The sequence below is a fragment of the Ischnura elegans genome, chromosome 10, assembly GCF_921293095.1.
Source record: "Ischnura elegans chromosome 10, ioIscEleg1.1, whole genome shotgun sequence".
Taxonomy (NCBI): domain Eukaryota; kingdom Metazoa; phylum Arthropoda; class Insecta; order Odonata; family Coenagrionidae; genus Ischnura; species Ischnura elegans.
Window position 1 is genome coordinate 21,136,289 of NC_060255.1, and position 15,125 is coordinate 21,151,413.

The 15,125-nt window shown below is 38.8% G+C and overlaps 1 protein-coding gene across 1 annotated transcript in view; it reads left to right on the forward strand.

Annotated features, from left to right (window-relative positions):
* LOC124167290 (chondroitin sulfate synthase 1) overlaps positions 1-15,125 on the forward strand; it is a 227,048-nt gene that overhangs the window by 12,347 nt on the left and 199,576 nt on the right. The window contains exon 2 of the mRNA XM_046545217.1: positions 3,019-3,340. Within this exon, the coding sequence (XP_046401173.1) occupies positions 3,019-3,340 (322 nt within the window). The remainder of the gene's footprint in view (positions 1-3,018; positions 3,341-15,125) is intronic.

Here is a 15,125-nt window from a genome sequence, read left to right on the forward strand (position 1 = left end):
GAGATGTATGTTTTGCTGTGTTGATACTTTAGATTGTTTATTGTTTGTTTAAAAGAGCGTTGCCATATGTTGTTGATAAGAGGAAGTGGATTGTTAGAACGGAAGTTTAAGATAGAAAGCGTGTAATAAAGAGGGGCAATGCCAAATGGAATAATTTCATGGGAGTTATATTATTTGAGGGATCCTAACGTCACAGACGACAGTTGCTCTACGAATGCATAAAAAATATAGCGCTTTCTCCGTTTAAATTTTATGTTTTTCAAAGGTTATTTTCATAAAACATTTCATCGATTGCTTTCAAACATTGATGAAAGGACATTACTTTTTTGGTACCTTTTGTTGTATTATATTTTAAGGAACCTGATGTACTCTAGGCCACTAATTATTTTTTACAACACTTGGATCTACGTGTGATTGTTAAATTTGTTGAAAACCCCGAAGTTAAAGGCCGACATGTGCTGTTTTCGGTGGTATGGGAGTAATTAAAAATACAATGAATTACATTTTAAGGCATCTAATGTACTCTAGACCTCTAATTAGTTTTTAACATAGAATTTTCACAAGACTTGAATCGAAATGTCTATCTTTAATATAGTACAAAAACTCTGCTGTCTAAAGGTGAAATCTGCTCAGGTTTTCCACGGGGTGATTTGCCTATCGGCCGAAATTTCGATGGCTGCCTCTGTCATCGTTCTGCTCTGAGACATCGAAACGTCGGTATAAAAGCAACTCATTAGGTGGATAACCTGAGTAGATCTCACCAGTACCGAACGCCGGGAAAGAACAACATTATATATACTGCAGACTACAGTTAGTGCAGAATAAAATAGGGAAAAAATCTCATTATATTTTCAGTGTTTATTGAACATTTTCCAGTTTTTATTTTCAGGTTATATTGAGGTGATGTAATCTCACTTCTAATGTAAAATTATTTGCCTGCAAATTTAAAACCTAGTTAGAATGCAAAGTTACGCAGTTTAAAAGAGAACTAAAAGATAAAAACAAGTGTATTAATATTTTTCCGAGAAAAGCAAGATAAGAACGAAGTATGCACGGCTGGGTCCACGGAAATTCGAAAATAAGATAAAAGCCACTAGATATTTAAAAAAAATATTTCGTTTCGAGAAAACGGGATTCGATATTAAATGAAATAAGTAGCACGTCATATCTCAAAATGGAGATTATCACAGATTTAGGACGATAGTAATCGATAAGGATGCACGATATAGCTTTAAAACTTGATAACGAGGAAGTAACAGTCATATCCCTCTTTTTTTTATTGCTGGCGCAAAAATGAGAGGGAAAATACTATCGCTATCGCTTCCTCCGCCATTAAATACCTATCGCGTTCCTTCCCCGAATTACTCACGGTCATTCATATCTCCGTCAACTATTTATTTATTAGCCTAATCAGTGCATTATGATCGTTAGAGTTCTTGAAAAATCATATGTTAAGGCCTGTTTACACGGTACATTAACACGTACGAGTTAATGTCTGAATGGATGAACGCGTAAATGAACGCTAAAAAGCTCCGTAAAACCACCCAACTTGGGTGAATACTTGAACAGAAAATAGAACCTGTTCGAATTTGATTCATGTATTCGAATATGTTCCGTTCCGATCCACCAAAATCGTTCATGCATTCACACATTAACTCGAACGTGTTAGCAATTATACACGAAATTGAGAAGGAGAATTCGTTGACTTCCACTGATTTATACTCCCACTGATTTATAAATCAGTGGAAGTCAACGAATATCCTTTTCATTTTCGAATATTAACTTCCACATAGCTGAGCCTAATACCATTGAAGCAACTGTACACTACTCCATACTGCATGTTAATTCGTAAATTAGTATGCAAACGCCACTCTCCTCAAAGCCGAAACATTGTCATTAGGAAAAAATAATTTTACTACCAATGCTGATGTGGTCATAAAAATACTCCCCAAAAACCGTCCCGATTCGGAAGACAAAAACCTTTATATTAAATGCCTTACGTACATAATAATTGGCACAAACTTGTTCAGGAGACGGTTTCCCTTGTAGGTTAAAAAATATATTATAGCCTATTACTATAAATAATACTAATACATCCGTTTTTTAGTTTTATTGACCTATGCCAATACTGTAGGTTTTAACTCCAGTTAAGTTTGAAATGGTTTTAAGTGATATTTTACTCTAAATGTGAAGTTCTATTCTCTGCTACATCTACGCAATAGCCATTGAAACGTTGGCAGCAATGTCCGTCTTGACCCGGCTGATTTTCCGAGAAGACTTCATTAACAAGATTCGCCGGGAAAGTACCAGATCCTTCATCCAAAACCGTTGATCACACAATAGGGTAGTTTCCTTCATCAAAGAAAACGAAAGGCATTGATTGCGATTCGTTACCCATCAATACTGTATTCATAATATACAAATTATTTCGTTTTAGAAATACCGGTTTAGACGAATGGCAATGGTCCATTTTTATCCTATTTGAAAAGGGCCGGATTGGCGCCCATGCGATACCACTCCACGTGACGTCACAAGGACCTAGTTTCTATACGAGAAGATAGGAGTTATACATCGTCTGAGGTTACCAATGCATGCATGAGGCGCAGATCTCAGGGAAACATGTCTTAATAATCACTTATTAAAACTGGCTAAGGTCGGAAAGTTTTCTTCGTTTGATAAGGTATTAGTAATCCATATTTAAGCCAAGCGCTACCAGCCAGCAGGGTACTCTGTTACCTGCTAGTATCCTGCGTCATATCAGCGCTCAAAGCCTCGCCCCAAGGTCACCTCACTTGCGGCAGCGGGAACCAGAAAGACGTCACGCGGGGTTTTCCCATCATTCCTACTTAGCCGTCGCGTTTTCGCACGCTTGAAAATTGTCACTTTTCATTTAATCGCGAAAAATAGATATCGTAATTTAAAAATCTAAAAGCGTGAAATACGTACTACAGGAGTAATAATATTTCGATTTATGCAATAAAAAAATAATATGGAACCACCCTATTCGCTCGTTCACAGGTTCTTGAGGGCCGATGACGACGTCTACATCCGCGGGGATAAGTTAGAGAAGCTGCTCCGCTCCGTGGACTCGAGGAAGGCCCGCTTTGTGGGCCAGGCGGGCCGCGGCGACCACAACGAGTTCGGCCTCCTGTCCCTCGAGTGGGACGAGAACTTCTGCATGGGCGGCCCTGGGGTCATCTTCTCGCGCGAGACCCTGGGCAGGGTGGCGCCGCACCTCAGGACATGCCTCCGCGACAACCTGTACACGAGCCACGAGGACGTGGAGCTGGGACGCTGCGTGCAGAGATACGCAGGCGTGCCGTGCACGTGGTCCTACGAGGTGAGACGCCCTCTTAACCCATTATTCCGATGCGTTGCGTTAACGCAACATTATTGAATGCTAATTCTCAGAACAAGTTTCTACTTCAGAATAATTTTTTATTCCATTTACTGACTTTTTTTTTAAAGTATATCTAGTTCTAATTTTGTCTTTTTCACCAACATTTTCTTTATATAATTGTATTTTTATGACTGATGGCGTTTGGCATAAAAATCGATGCGCACATACGAGACCCCCTAGAAAAATGACATCCCCCAGCATGTCCGTTAAGGCAGAATGGGGCATTTCCTCCAAAGGAATACCGATAACTCCCGGCGAAGATGTCGAGTGTACAAATCAAGATAAAAAATAAAAGATGTAACCTAAGTTTTGACAATTATTTTTTTGTATTTATTTACTGGAGTTTTCCCAGCGTTGCTTATACGCAGCATTATGAAACTCATATAATATGATGAAAATATTTATATTTCAAAAATTCATCTTAATTAGGCCAAAATATGTCGGAAAATGCTAAACAACCGAAGTTAAAAGCCCTAAATACAGTCTACGGAATAATGGGTTAATATTGAAGCTGTAATGATGATTAACGTCTCAGAGTGTAGATCTAAGAATGATATGCAAAATCGTTTGCCTGCGTTTCAATACATTTCTCATATCCTCTTCACGGCTTATTCGCAAATATTTGTTTGCTGATAAATAAAAAATGCCGAATGATTTGTTTGAAAATAATCACTGAAGAAGATATAAGAAATATATCGAAGCGTAATAAAAAAATTTTGCATATCATTCTTATAACTATACTTCGAGACGTTATAATTAAAATTAAATAATTCATTATTATAAAATATGGATTGCAATTTATTTTGTTATGTGATTTACATCGTTTTCTTTGACGAGTTGCACAATATTTTTGAACGAATACGAAATTTTACGAACCCATCTCCGTCAACACCCTTGACCTTCTCCATGCCCCATTCCTTTCACAATAATTACTCAGCCTCCCAATTGGGAAAATTTCTCAAAATCACCCGTAACAGATATAATCCACAATAGAATTCGTTACCGTTTAGGGTAATTATTTTGACTCTCTACTTCTGTCGAATCGTAAGCGATCGTAATATTTTCCAATTCCATATTATCTGAAACAAAGGGAAACAAACAAGGGGAAGTATCCTTGCACCTTTTACTCAGATCTCATAACTATTCAATGACTGGGTAGTGGTTATGTCGTCATAATATCGGTATTTAGCCTGCGAGATGGATAAGTAAACATTACACGTACTATTAAAATAAGACATTGCAATATTTCCACTGAGTTTTATTATTACACAACGCGTTTCGTCGTTACAAACAACATTATCAAGTGTTAATGTTTGTGACGACGAAAGGCGTTGTGTAATAATAAAACTCAGAGGAAATATTGCAACGTCTTATTTTAATAATATTAAGAACTTCCACCATATCGTGCCCAACATCATACAAGATATTAGTTTGTACCTTTTCACTCGAGAAACTGCAATGCATAACATCGTATTCCGTCCAATGACACACCGTAGTCCATCACGCTCGAGGAAAACTAGAGCAGGGACTAAATAGCCGTCTCGCTTTCATGCATTCGTGCATTTATCACTGAAAATTCCCACGTTCCCCGACGCAATTTTCATGCTCGCCCGCACGGATGCCGGAATGTTGCCAAACTAAAATGCCCCGCGCATAGTAAAAGGGGTACAAGCGACAGCGACGCTTCCTTAGTGATTAGCAGAGCTCTGGGAACGGTCCAAACGCAAGCATGCTTCCAGTCAGGGTAGGTTTCAGGATTATTTTCTGAGGGGGCCGGGCACAAGGGTCTGACAGGTCTTCTCATATTTGAGATTACAGACAAAATAAAACAATTACTGTAGAAAATATTCCTTTTTTGATATGAAAGTTATTAATATGAAATTAGATGATTTGAGATTAAAATTAACATACAACAATTACTGTAGAAAGTATTATCTTTTTTTTGGCATGAAAGTTAATTAAATACTAAATTAGATGATTGAGGCTCCGTAATGCAGAAAATAAAACGAACGTAATGATAACCGTATTAAAAAAATCTGGACTAATTTTTAAGCGTCGGGGGGGGGGGGGAGGAGTGGGGGACGTGCCCCTGTGCCCCCCTAAATCCGCCTATACTTCCAGTCATGACTGATATGAGAATATAACGTTCGTGGGTTAATTTACAAGATATTTGTTCTTAGCTTTCCTCCTGGTTCATTATAATAAAACAACTAAACCTCATTTCATATAAAAACGCTACTGTGAATACTAAAAGCACCCAACAGCTAATATACCCTACCATTAAAATATGGACGTAAATTAATTGCTCCCGAATAGCGGAAAAATATGCTGAATCCGTCGACATAACTTTTGTATCGAATGGATTTATTTAATGCATTCTACCCACTAAAATACGCCGAAAAACAATGGAATAGAAAGGAGTTAAAGTGGTGCTGTTATAGCTACTATACGCCGCAATAAAACATGTATCTCGATCCCATGTTGACCCTGGCAGCTCTTTTAAGTATTGGGTACGATCTGGAAGCGCTCCAGAGCTCCAATTTATGTCTGGCATGAGAGGGGTTTTCATAGCGTTAGAAAGGCGTTGTTGTTTACGCTGTGACACCAACACTAAAAAATCTCCGAGAAGGACGTACGGATGTATTTAAACGATCCCGATAAGAATCGTTAAATATATCATGTAACCAACGGACATGCCGTTGTTGATGATATTGTTTTGCGGTAAGTACTTCCAAAGCGGAAAAGGAAAAACCGTTTATCATTTGATATAGCTCCCGTACGTGTGCTAAGTTAAAGCATTCTAACTAAGCTAAATACCCGATTGGTACCATCGAGTAATGTGTCGGACGAGTATGCACCAGCAAATGTTGGTTCAATAGCAATGACATACATACATTACGCGACAGGAATATCTCGAAAAATACGTGATTCTTCAGAAAAGCATTTTTGAATTTGAAATAGCACTCCATCTTGCCGGCCTCGGTGACGGTGGGGTTCAGTCCTCATCCGCCAAACCGTAGGTCGCAGATTCGAGTCCCGCCTGGGTAAGTTGCCCCTATCTAGGGAATGGGTGTGTATGTGTCTTTGTCAGTTGTTGAAACCGTACGATGTAAAGGTCTCATTGAACTGTTTTCAAGGATAATTGAAATAAATAAATAAGATTTTGTCTATTGAGTAGTACATTGGACGTGTCCTAATCCATATATATCAATATATAAATCAATAAATTTCATACACTCTACTAGTCAACAAAATCGGAATAGCTCTCATATTACGAACGTGAACTTATCATATTGAACAAATACAAGTAAAGTTTATAGGAACTTTCATGGAAGAAAAATGTAATAAACATTGCTCTGAAGATATAAAGATTACATTTCAAAGATGTAATGTAAATATTTGTGTACCGCTGCAGATAATATTAAAAGGGAAAATGTTGTCAGGGTGGAACACGGATGCTCAGCTCAAGAGTTCCTCGGCATGGTAACGACACGAGGGAGATTTTCAAGGTGCAGGTAAAAATCAAAATCTCCAAGGGAGGGAAACAGGTTGAGGCATTGTTCGATTCGGTGGTTACAAAATGAGTCAAAACGGGAGGAAATCACGCGCGTGGGCTGAGGGGGCAGAGTTATTTATAGGGGTTGGAGGAAGTACCTACGATGGGAAATTTTCTTAGGGGGGCTAATGGCAGAGGAATAGGGATTCATATTTCATAAAAGGCGATTGGGATAAGAGAACGTCAAGATATGCATTCAAAGTCGAATATCTTTGGGTAATCTCTTCAAGTGTTAGGTTCTTTGGGAGAGAGAGACTGTACGACGTCTTTAATGCTCACTGAAGTGTATAGGGGAAGGTAATTCGAGATATTTAGGAAAAATAATGCCAAAATATAGGGTCGGCCATTGGCCTTATGGAACTTCGATACTGAATATTCGCTCCTTGTGATCACAGCCATCGTATTCCGCTTCAGCTCACGAGGGAAATATAGAGGAGCTTACAATATCTCGTTAAAAGCTATTAACTCACATTCTCTGAACTTCATACTGAAACTTTATCTCTAAAACAAAATCGGCCGCGCTTCGACACACTATGCAATTTTCAAGGTGGCATGAAAAGCCTAAATCAGCGTCGGCATTATGAAATGATGTGTGATATCATATTTGAACTAACCAGAGTGTGAACAAAAGTTTTGTGCGTGTGCTGTATTTATTTTAACAGACGGGACGCATAATTTAACGTATGTATCGAAATTTTCGGAACCAAACCATGCCCTTCGAGACAATTTTTCTGTCGGCGGAAACACTTGAAAACTCACACAATTTGCGTCTTTAAAAGTGGGATGGCAGGATAGGAACATAGAAGCAATATGCGTGCTCCAAACTTTTACATGAAATAACCTTCTCGTATACAATGTTCAATAATATTGTGGAGTGAATACTCAATGAACTAATCGCAATTGATATTAATTCATTGAAATACATAATTTCGCTAAACCATGTCCCTAAGACAAAATAACCTTGGAAAAAGATTTTCTTCTAAAAAAGAAGTTTTATTCTCACCTTAATTATAAATGATCCACATTTAATGAAGGATAACAATGACAAAACTAATTATATCTGCCATATCAACCCTAGTCGCATTCGCCAAAAAAGTAAGAGCTTTGATCGACTTTTGACTGAATTTTTAAAACATTTAGAAAGCCTAAAAATATCTGATGAGGTCAATTTTAATTTATCTATGACTGAAAAATAAGTGAAAAATAAACTCTGAGCTAGTTGTATTTGTCCTTGAGTTCATAATTTCTGGGCTTTCGATGCATAGCGTTAAATATCTTCATTGAATGATGGCAAAATAATGTACTTAAATTTGCTTAGAAGCTTTGAATGCCTACGGGAGATTTTTCATGCGTGCTCAGGAATTGATAATACGGTTGTCACAAATGATGGAAAAATGGACAATGATCATTATCAAGGCCGCTCTGTAAAGTAATGACGATGTACATTCTAGCACCAGAGCCATCATTTGCCGCTATAGGTTCCATAGGTGGAACGCGAAAATGATAGCGCGATAAGTACTTAAGGTTCAATGATTGACATGAGGAAAGGCACGAGGCGAAATCTAGATTCGCGAAAGGTGGAAGGAACTGTCGGCCTTGAAACTTGGGAAAAGGCGTTTCAACAACCTTTTGGGCCTCAACCTTTGAGCATGGATCTCGAACTGCACGGAGTGAACACTCCCAAGACTAGTTTATGGAAAGAGATAGTGATAAATTAATTGTAGGAAATACATATAGGCGGTGAGATTATCCTTATTTAGGAGTATGGAATGAGGATTAATCACAAGAAGACTAAGGTAATGCAGTTTTATAAAGTATCGCGAGCGAGTAATGTGAGACTCAAGATAAAAGTAGGTGGGGAAAAACTTGAGCAGGTAGAGCAATTTAACTATTTGGGCAGCACATTAGAGGAAAACGGACACAGTAGCAAGGACATCAGGAAGCGAATTGCACTAGCAAAGGAGGCGTTCATGAACAGGAAGGAGCCTCTGAGAGGATCGTTATGTAAGAGTTTAAAGAAAAGGTTAGTGAAGAGTTTGATTTGGAGTGTAGCTCTCTACGGTGCGGAAACGTGGACACTGAGGAAAGAAGACGAGAGAAGATTGGAGGCATTCGAGATGTGGGTATGGAGAAGAATGGAGAGGGTGAAATGGACGGAGTGGATAAGGAACGACGAAGTGCTGGACATGGTGGGTGAGGAGAGGCAGCTTTTAGATGAGGTACGGATGAGACAGAAGGTATGGATGAGGGAGTACTCAGCGGGGAGGGGATGTTGAAAACAGTGTTATAGGGTAGAATGTAAGGGAAACGAAGGAGGGGAAGGAAAAGAATAGGGTTTTTAGATAGATTGAAAGGGAGTAGGTCTTACAGTGAATTGAAGAAGGCAGTGCTGGAAGGAAAGGGAGGCTCCCACTTCCCAGATCACTTCTTGAATACTCCATGGAAACCTACCTTAATCGGTAGAATACTATAATAATAATAATCCAGTCCAAAAACAGCACGAGGCCAATTACAGAGGACTCGCAAAAACAAGAGAAACAATATAATAATATTAAGCAACGTAGCCAATAATGAACAAAAAATATTCAACAATATTTACAAATAAATAACAAAGAATAGTTATGGTGGCTATTGAGTCAAAAGCGGCGTGCATAGTAAAAATAGTCCGAAAGATAGGTAAACAAATTGATCCATACAATATTTCCAGGTCCAACAGAAACGATAAATTAAGAGATATATACATTTCCGAACTGAATGTATGAGAATTTCTTCCCCGAACAATAAAGGACTTTAATAATGCTAAGTGCAACTTTATTAAATCTTTTTTATGTTAACAGCTGTTCTTCTGACACCCCTTGCCACACGCCAATTGAGGCGGCTTGCAAGGTAGTATGTAGATGTAGATTAAATACGAGTAAACGTTTAAGTAAGGTTTGACCGATTATGAACGAGGGAGACATTTATTTAGAGCTCGATATCGCAGTCATTTATTTCATGCGATTTTATTTAAATGTTGGCAAATAAAATCGTGAATCGTTGGAACCGAGGTAGACTAGGTGCTAGATAGGGGATAGAAGAAGGTACTTCGTAATCTCAACCTCTATCCAATAAAGGCGTTTCATTATTTCATAATTATTACCTCCATCCCGAGTGAATATCACCCCATAATGAACGCGCGACTCGCAAATCGCAATCAGTTTGGTCTCACCATGACAACACACACGGGAGGGAAGAACGAAGTCGACTCGCGGGTCGCAAGAAAAAAAGGCGTTAGGTACGTCAGTGAAAAAAAGAAATAAAAAAAAAGATCACTCCGTCTCCCCGACCACAGACGGGTTTCCCTTCGTCATCTCGGAAGGTCTGCTGCGCTCAAGGTTGACTCCCCGCCGCCCGGCCCCTCCGCCCTTTCACAGAACTCATCCATCTCTGACGCCCTCCTCCTGCCGCCGAGGTCCCTCGTGCCGGACCACGTAAGAAGGACCGACTCCGGACTATACCTATCCACGCTATTCTTTCATCAATCCCTCAGATCCTCCCTGTTCAACATTTCTTCCGTTTACCACTAATTGACCACTGTTAAGATTAATACTAATTGATAATAATTACTAATTGTAATATGTAAATAATAATAATTACTAATTGATTAACTAATGAGATTCAGAATATATTTTTTCCACGATCAATAAGAGATAACGGCAGCGTAAGAACTCATAAATAGATTAGATGACTCGTAGTGTAGCTTATTAATTTAGGTAAAACTTAAATCATGCTTATGAATTTTATTATTATTTGTAACAGCATATGGTAGTATAATTTGTTGGTATGCGTGACGTTTTTTTGGACCGTGTGGTGTGCATGTGGGAGTCCAATTGCATCCTGGCGATTGATCACCACCAATGCCAAACACCCTTGAGGTGGCTTGAAGGGTATTTTGTAGATGTAGATGAACTAATCCATTCTTCAGATTGGGGTGGGCTTCCATGGAGTAGATATTATTAATTTCCTTTTCTTGAGTATTTCCTTGGGGGAGTTGAATCCGGGACCCTTCGATCAGAAGCCTTATGCCCTACCTATTATACAACCACACTTCTTAGGTATATGGATAAAGAGCAGAAAATAATTATTCTTGAAGGTGCAGTAATTGATGCCTTCATTCTCAGGATATTTGCAATACAAAATATTATTGTTATTAAAGCATCTTACCAATGAAGGTAGGTGTCCATGGACTATTGAAGAAGAATTCCAGCAGGCTGTCCTTCCTGCATGCATTTCCCTCTTAAATTCACAGTAAGGCCTACTCCATTTCATTCTATCTAAAAATCCCATTCTTTTTCTTTCTATCCCTCGTTTACCCAACGTTCTATCCTGTAAAGCTGTTTTCAAAATCCCCTCCCCGCTAAGTACTCGCTCCATCCAAACCTTCTGTCTCCTCCGTATCTCATCTAGAAGCTGTCTCTCCTCATCCACGATATCTAAAGGCCTGGTTACACGGTACATTAACACGTCCGAGTTAATGTGTGAATGTATGAATGATTTTGGTGGACCGTAGCGGAACATGTACGAATGGATTAACCATAATTAGAACAGATTCTAATTTCTGTATATGCTTTCGCATAATTTGGGTGGTTACACGGCGAATTTTCGTGTTCATTCACGCGTTCATAAATTTATTTAGACATTAACTCATACGAGTTGATGTACCGTGTAACTAGTCCTACACACTTCGTCCTTCCTCTCCCTTTCCGTCCACTTCACCTTCTCCATTCTTCTCCACACCCACATATCCATTTTCCTCTCGTTCTCCTTCCTAAGTGTAAGTCTTCCCACAGGGCTCCGAAAGTGCCCTCGCATTACGACAGCAGAAAGGAGTCGATCCAACCATCTCACTTTTCAAGAGAAAGCCGTCGCCGCTTACGTGAGGTGGTGCCACACCTTGCCCTAAAATATCGTCGATCCCTTTTGTTCAGTAGAGAACAGAATAGAGCTGTACGCTCGTGGTAAAAATATGATGTCGGGGTCCACGCGAGGTGGTCCCTAGACCGTGACTTCGTCTGAAAATTGAACTACAAGTTTCAAAGGAGAGCTAATCAAAGATTAAATATAGAGCACGCACGCTAATGTTGAGTACATTTTGGGAGAATTACGGTCTAAATACGAGAAGAACCATGTACATTCGACCCCGAAAGCCGCCTCAGTAGGGGTGTGGCCACCAGCCGCTGACAAAAAAAGAGATGAGCGCAATGAGAACCGATTAGCATTTTTTTAAGTCCCTTACCGATCGGGAGATAATCGAATTCTTTTATCTATCCGTTCGACAAAATAACTCTCTTAATTTATCGTTACTGTCGATAATCATAGCGTAATATATTCCATCTGTAAAAGCAAAAAAATAATAGACAATCTCAAGATTCAAATTCACTCTTTCGTTAACAATGGTTATTTACTGATTACGTTTTCATGTCATCATCATCATCATCATTATCACTGGTCAACAATCCTAGGATTGGTTTGACGCAGCTCTCCACTCAGTTATCCTATCAGCTAATCTTTTCACACCTACGTATTTCTTCTCTTTCACATCTCTCTTTACTTGTTCCATACATTTTGTTCGGGGTCTTCCTTTTCCATTCTTGCCTTCCACTTGTCCTTCGACGGTTGTCTTCATCAGGCCATCATGTCTCAAGATGTGGCCTATAAGGTTGTTCCGTCTTCTTATTTAAGTTTTCATGAGGCTTCTCTTCTCTCCTACCCTTCTTAGGACTCCCTCGTTACTAACTCGGTCGATCCATTTGATTTTCATCATTCTTCTGTAGCACCACATTTCAAAGGCCTCTATCCTTGCTTTCTCCGCTGCGGTCATTGTCCATGCCTCACTTCCGTATAGGAGCATACTCCAGATGTAGGTTCTTATAAATTGTTTCTTTACTTCCATTTCATGTCATAACAATTTTTTTTATCCTCAGATATCATCGTCGCCTTCTTTAGGCACCACAAAGGCGATAATTTGGCCTTTTTCATTTGTACTTTTCCCAATGCCACCAATTCCATAATCCGCTATATCATCACTTGCTAATTTACTCCTATAACTTTTGAAATATACCAGGTCTCCAGTTTTCTTATATTATAATAGATTAAATAATAGAAAAAATGATAGTTTGACTCCCAAATATCAATGTCAAGGTTAAAAACATTCATCATAATTTAGTTTTTAATGTTTGAAATCTCGACCAAAACGTTATTGAATGAAGTGCAATGGATTTTATTTCACGAAGTTACACCATAAATAAGAGCAGGCTATTTCTTAATGGTTAATCTTTATTAGTTGATCTTTTTACAGGGTAGAAATTTCTACGTTCGACCTGAATAGCGAAATCCCCACATGAATCACATTTTACTCCCATGAAGTAAGCTTGCACTTGGGATCATACGGTGTAGTGAGCAAGAAAGGGTTAAACTGTGGAAAAATAATACTTTTCAGTCCACAATCGCATATCAATTCCGGAAAGAAAGCGTTCAATTTGCGAATACTTCGCCAAACGACGGGTCTGGCACAGCTCAGAGCTTTCACGTCTTTTTCCAAGAATTATAGGAGCCTAAAATCCCCTTACAAGGGTCAGTCCTTTCCCTTTCCCCACTCTATTTTTCCCCGAAATGCGAAAGCTCTCTTAAAGTCATGTGCACTGCAGATGCTTGAACGTTTACCGTCTGAAAGTCGAGCCGTTGCGGAGCCAATTAGGGGGAGCCATTTGGCACCCACCGGTTAGATCTTTAAGAGCCTCGAAAAGAGGGCCATCAGTACGACGAACCCGAGGGTTTCCAAAATAACACTACCGGGAAAAAGGAAAACATGAACCCCAAAAAGATTGACATTTTCGCTCTCCTGTCAGATTTTGAGCGACTGTCTCCGAAGTACAGTTCCTCTTGACCGCTTGAGAGCTTCCTCCTCTCTCCCCGACTGAAATTACCCTCTATGAGAAAAACAGACAGTTTCCTACCAAATTTTCCCACCACGGCCACATTTCCATGAAATTTACTTTGACAATCTTTTCGTCACCGGCGGCGACGTCACCAACTCGCATAGTAGGGGCGGCGACCTCCACGTTGTCATATTGTATTTTTTTATGCCCATGTTTTCATTAACTCTTTACCAGTAGGTTTTCACGCTCCTCTTCTTGTTTCGCGGTTTTCCTGCAGTAGTTTTTTTCAATATGGATGAAATCCAATATCCTAAGGTTGTTCAATTGTTTGTTAATATACTTTTACTCATGGAACATTTTGTAATTTTATTCTTCTGTTAATGATCAAAAATTCCTGGAGTATAGGTCATATAATGCAAAAAGTTGTTTGTCAGCGTTTCGGTTTATTTTAAAGCCTTCGTCAGGGCTATGAATGAAAAAAATGAGAGTACAATAAAATACAATAATATACAATATTGATACATAAATAAAGGTTACAAAACAGTTTTTTTACAATAATATAATTTAAAAAACAAGAAGGGAATACACAACACTTTTGATCATTAATTAAAATAGGTCAAGACAAGAGAAAAAAGAAAATCTAATTATTCTTCTTTTCTGCTAGGTAAAGAAAACTTATGTTTTTTTATAATTATCCCCTCATTTACTTTGAAGTGTAACTTGACAATACATTCCTATGCTAATACTTTTAAATGACGCGGAATTAAGTGAAAGGAGGGACTGTATAGTCTCAACCTCCCCCAATAAAGAGGCATTATTATTATTACTACTATTGTAAACTTTCGAGTGATAAACAATTGCGGTATGGGGCTAGAAAGACCCCACTCAGTCCATTGCCACTTGCAAACTAGCATGTTCTACGTTTGATAAGCGCTACAAAATCAAGCCCTAGACCACTCTTTATTAACATATTTCGCCCTTCGACTCAGAATCACAATGCGAGAAAGAAATGCTTAAAATGGGGAAAAATCGCTTCTTACCTATGAAACCTCCAACAGCTAAGTGCGTCCAATTGATGGTCACTAATATCAGTGCTTAACTGCGATTTTCGTAAATATTAAGTTAACGAAGCACTGAAATTGGACCTCAAGACGACACCACACGCATAGGGCACCCTTTTGTTCACCAAATTAATGCGCTCGTAAAACTTATAAAATCATTTTATAATGGTATACATCGAGAACATCTCCGT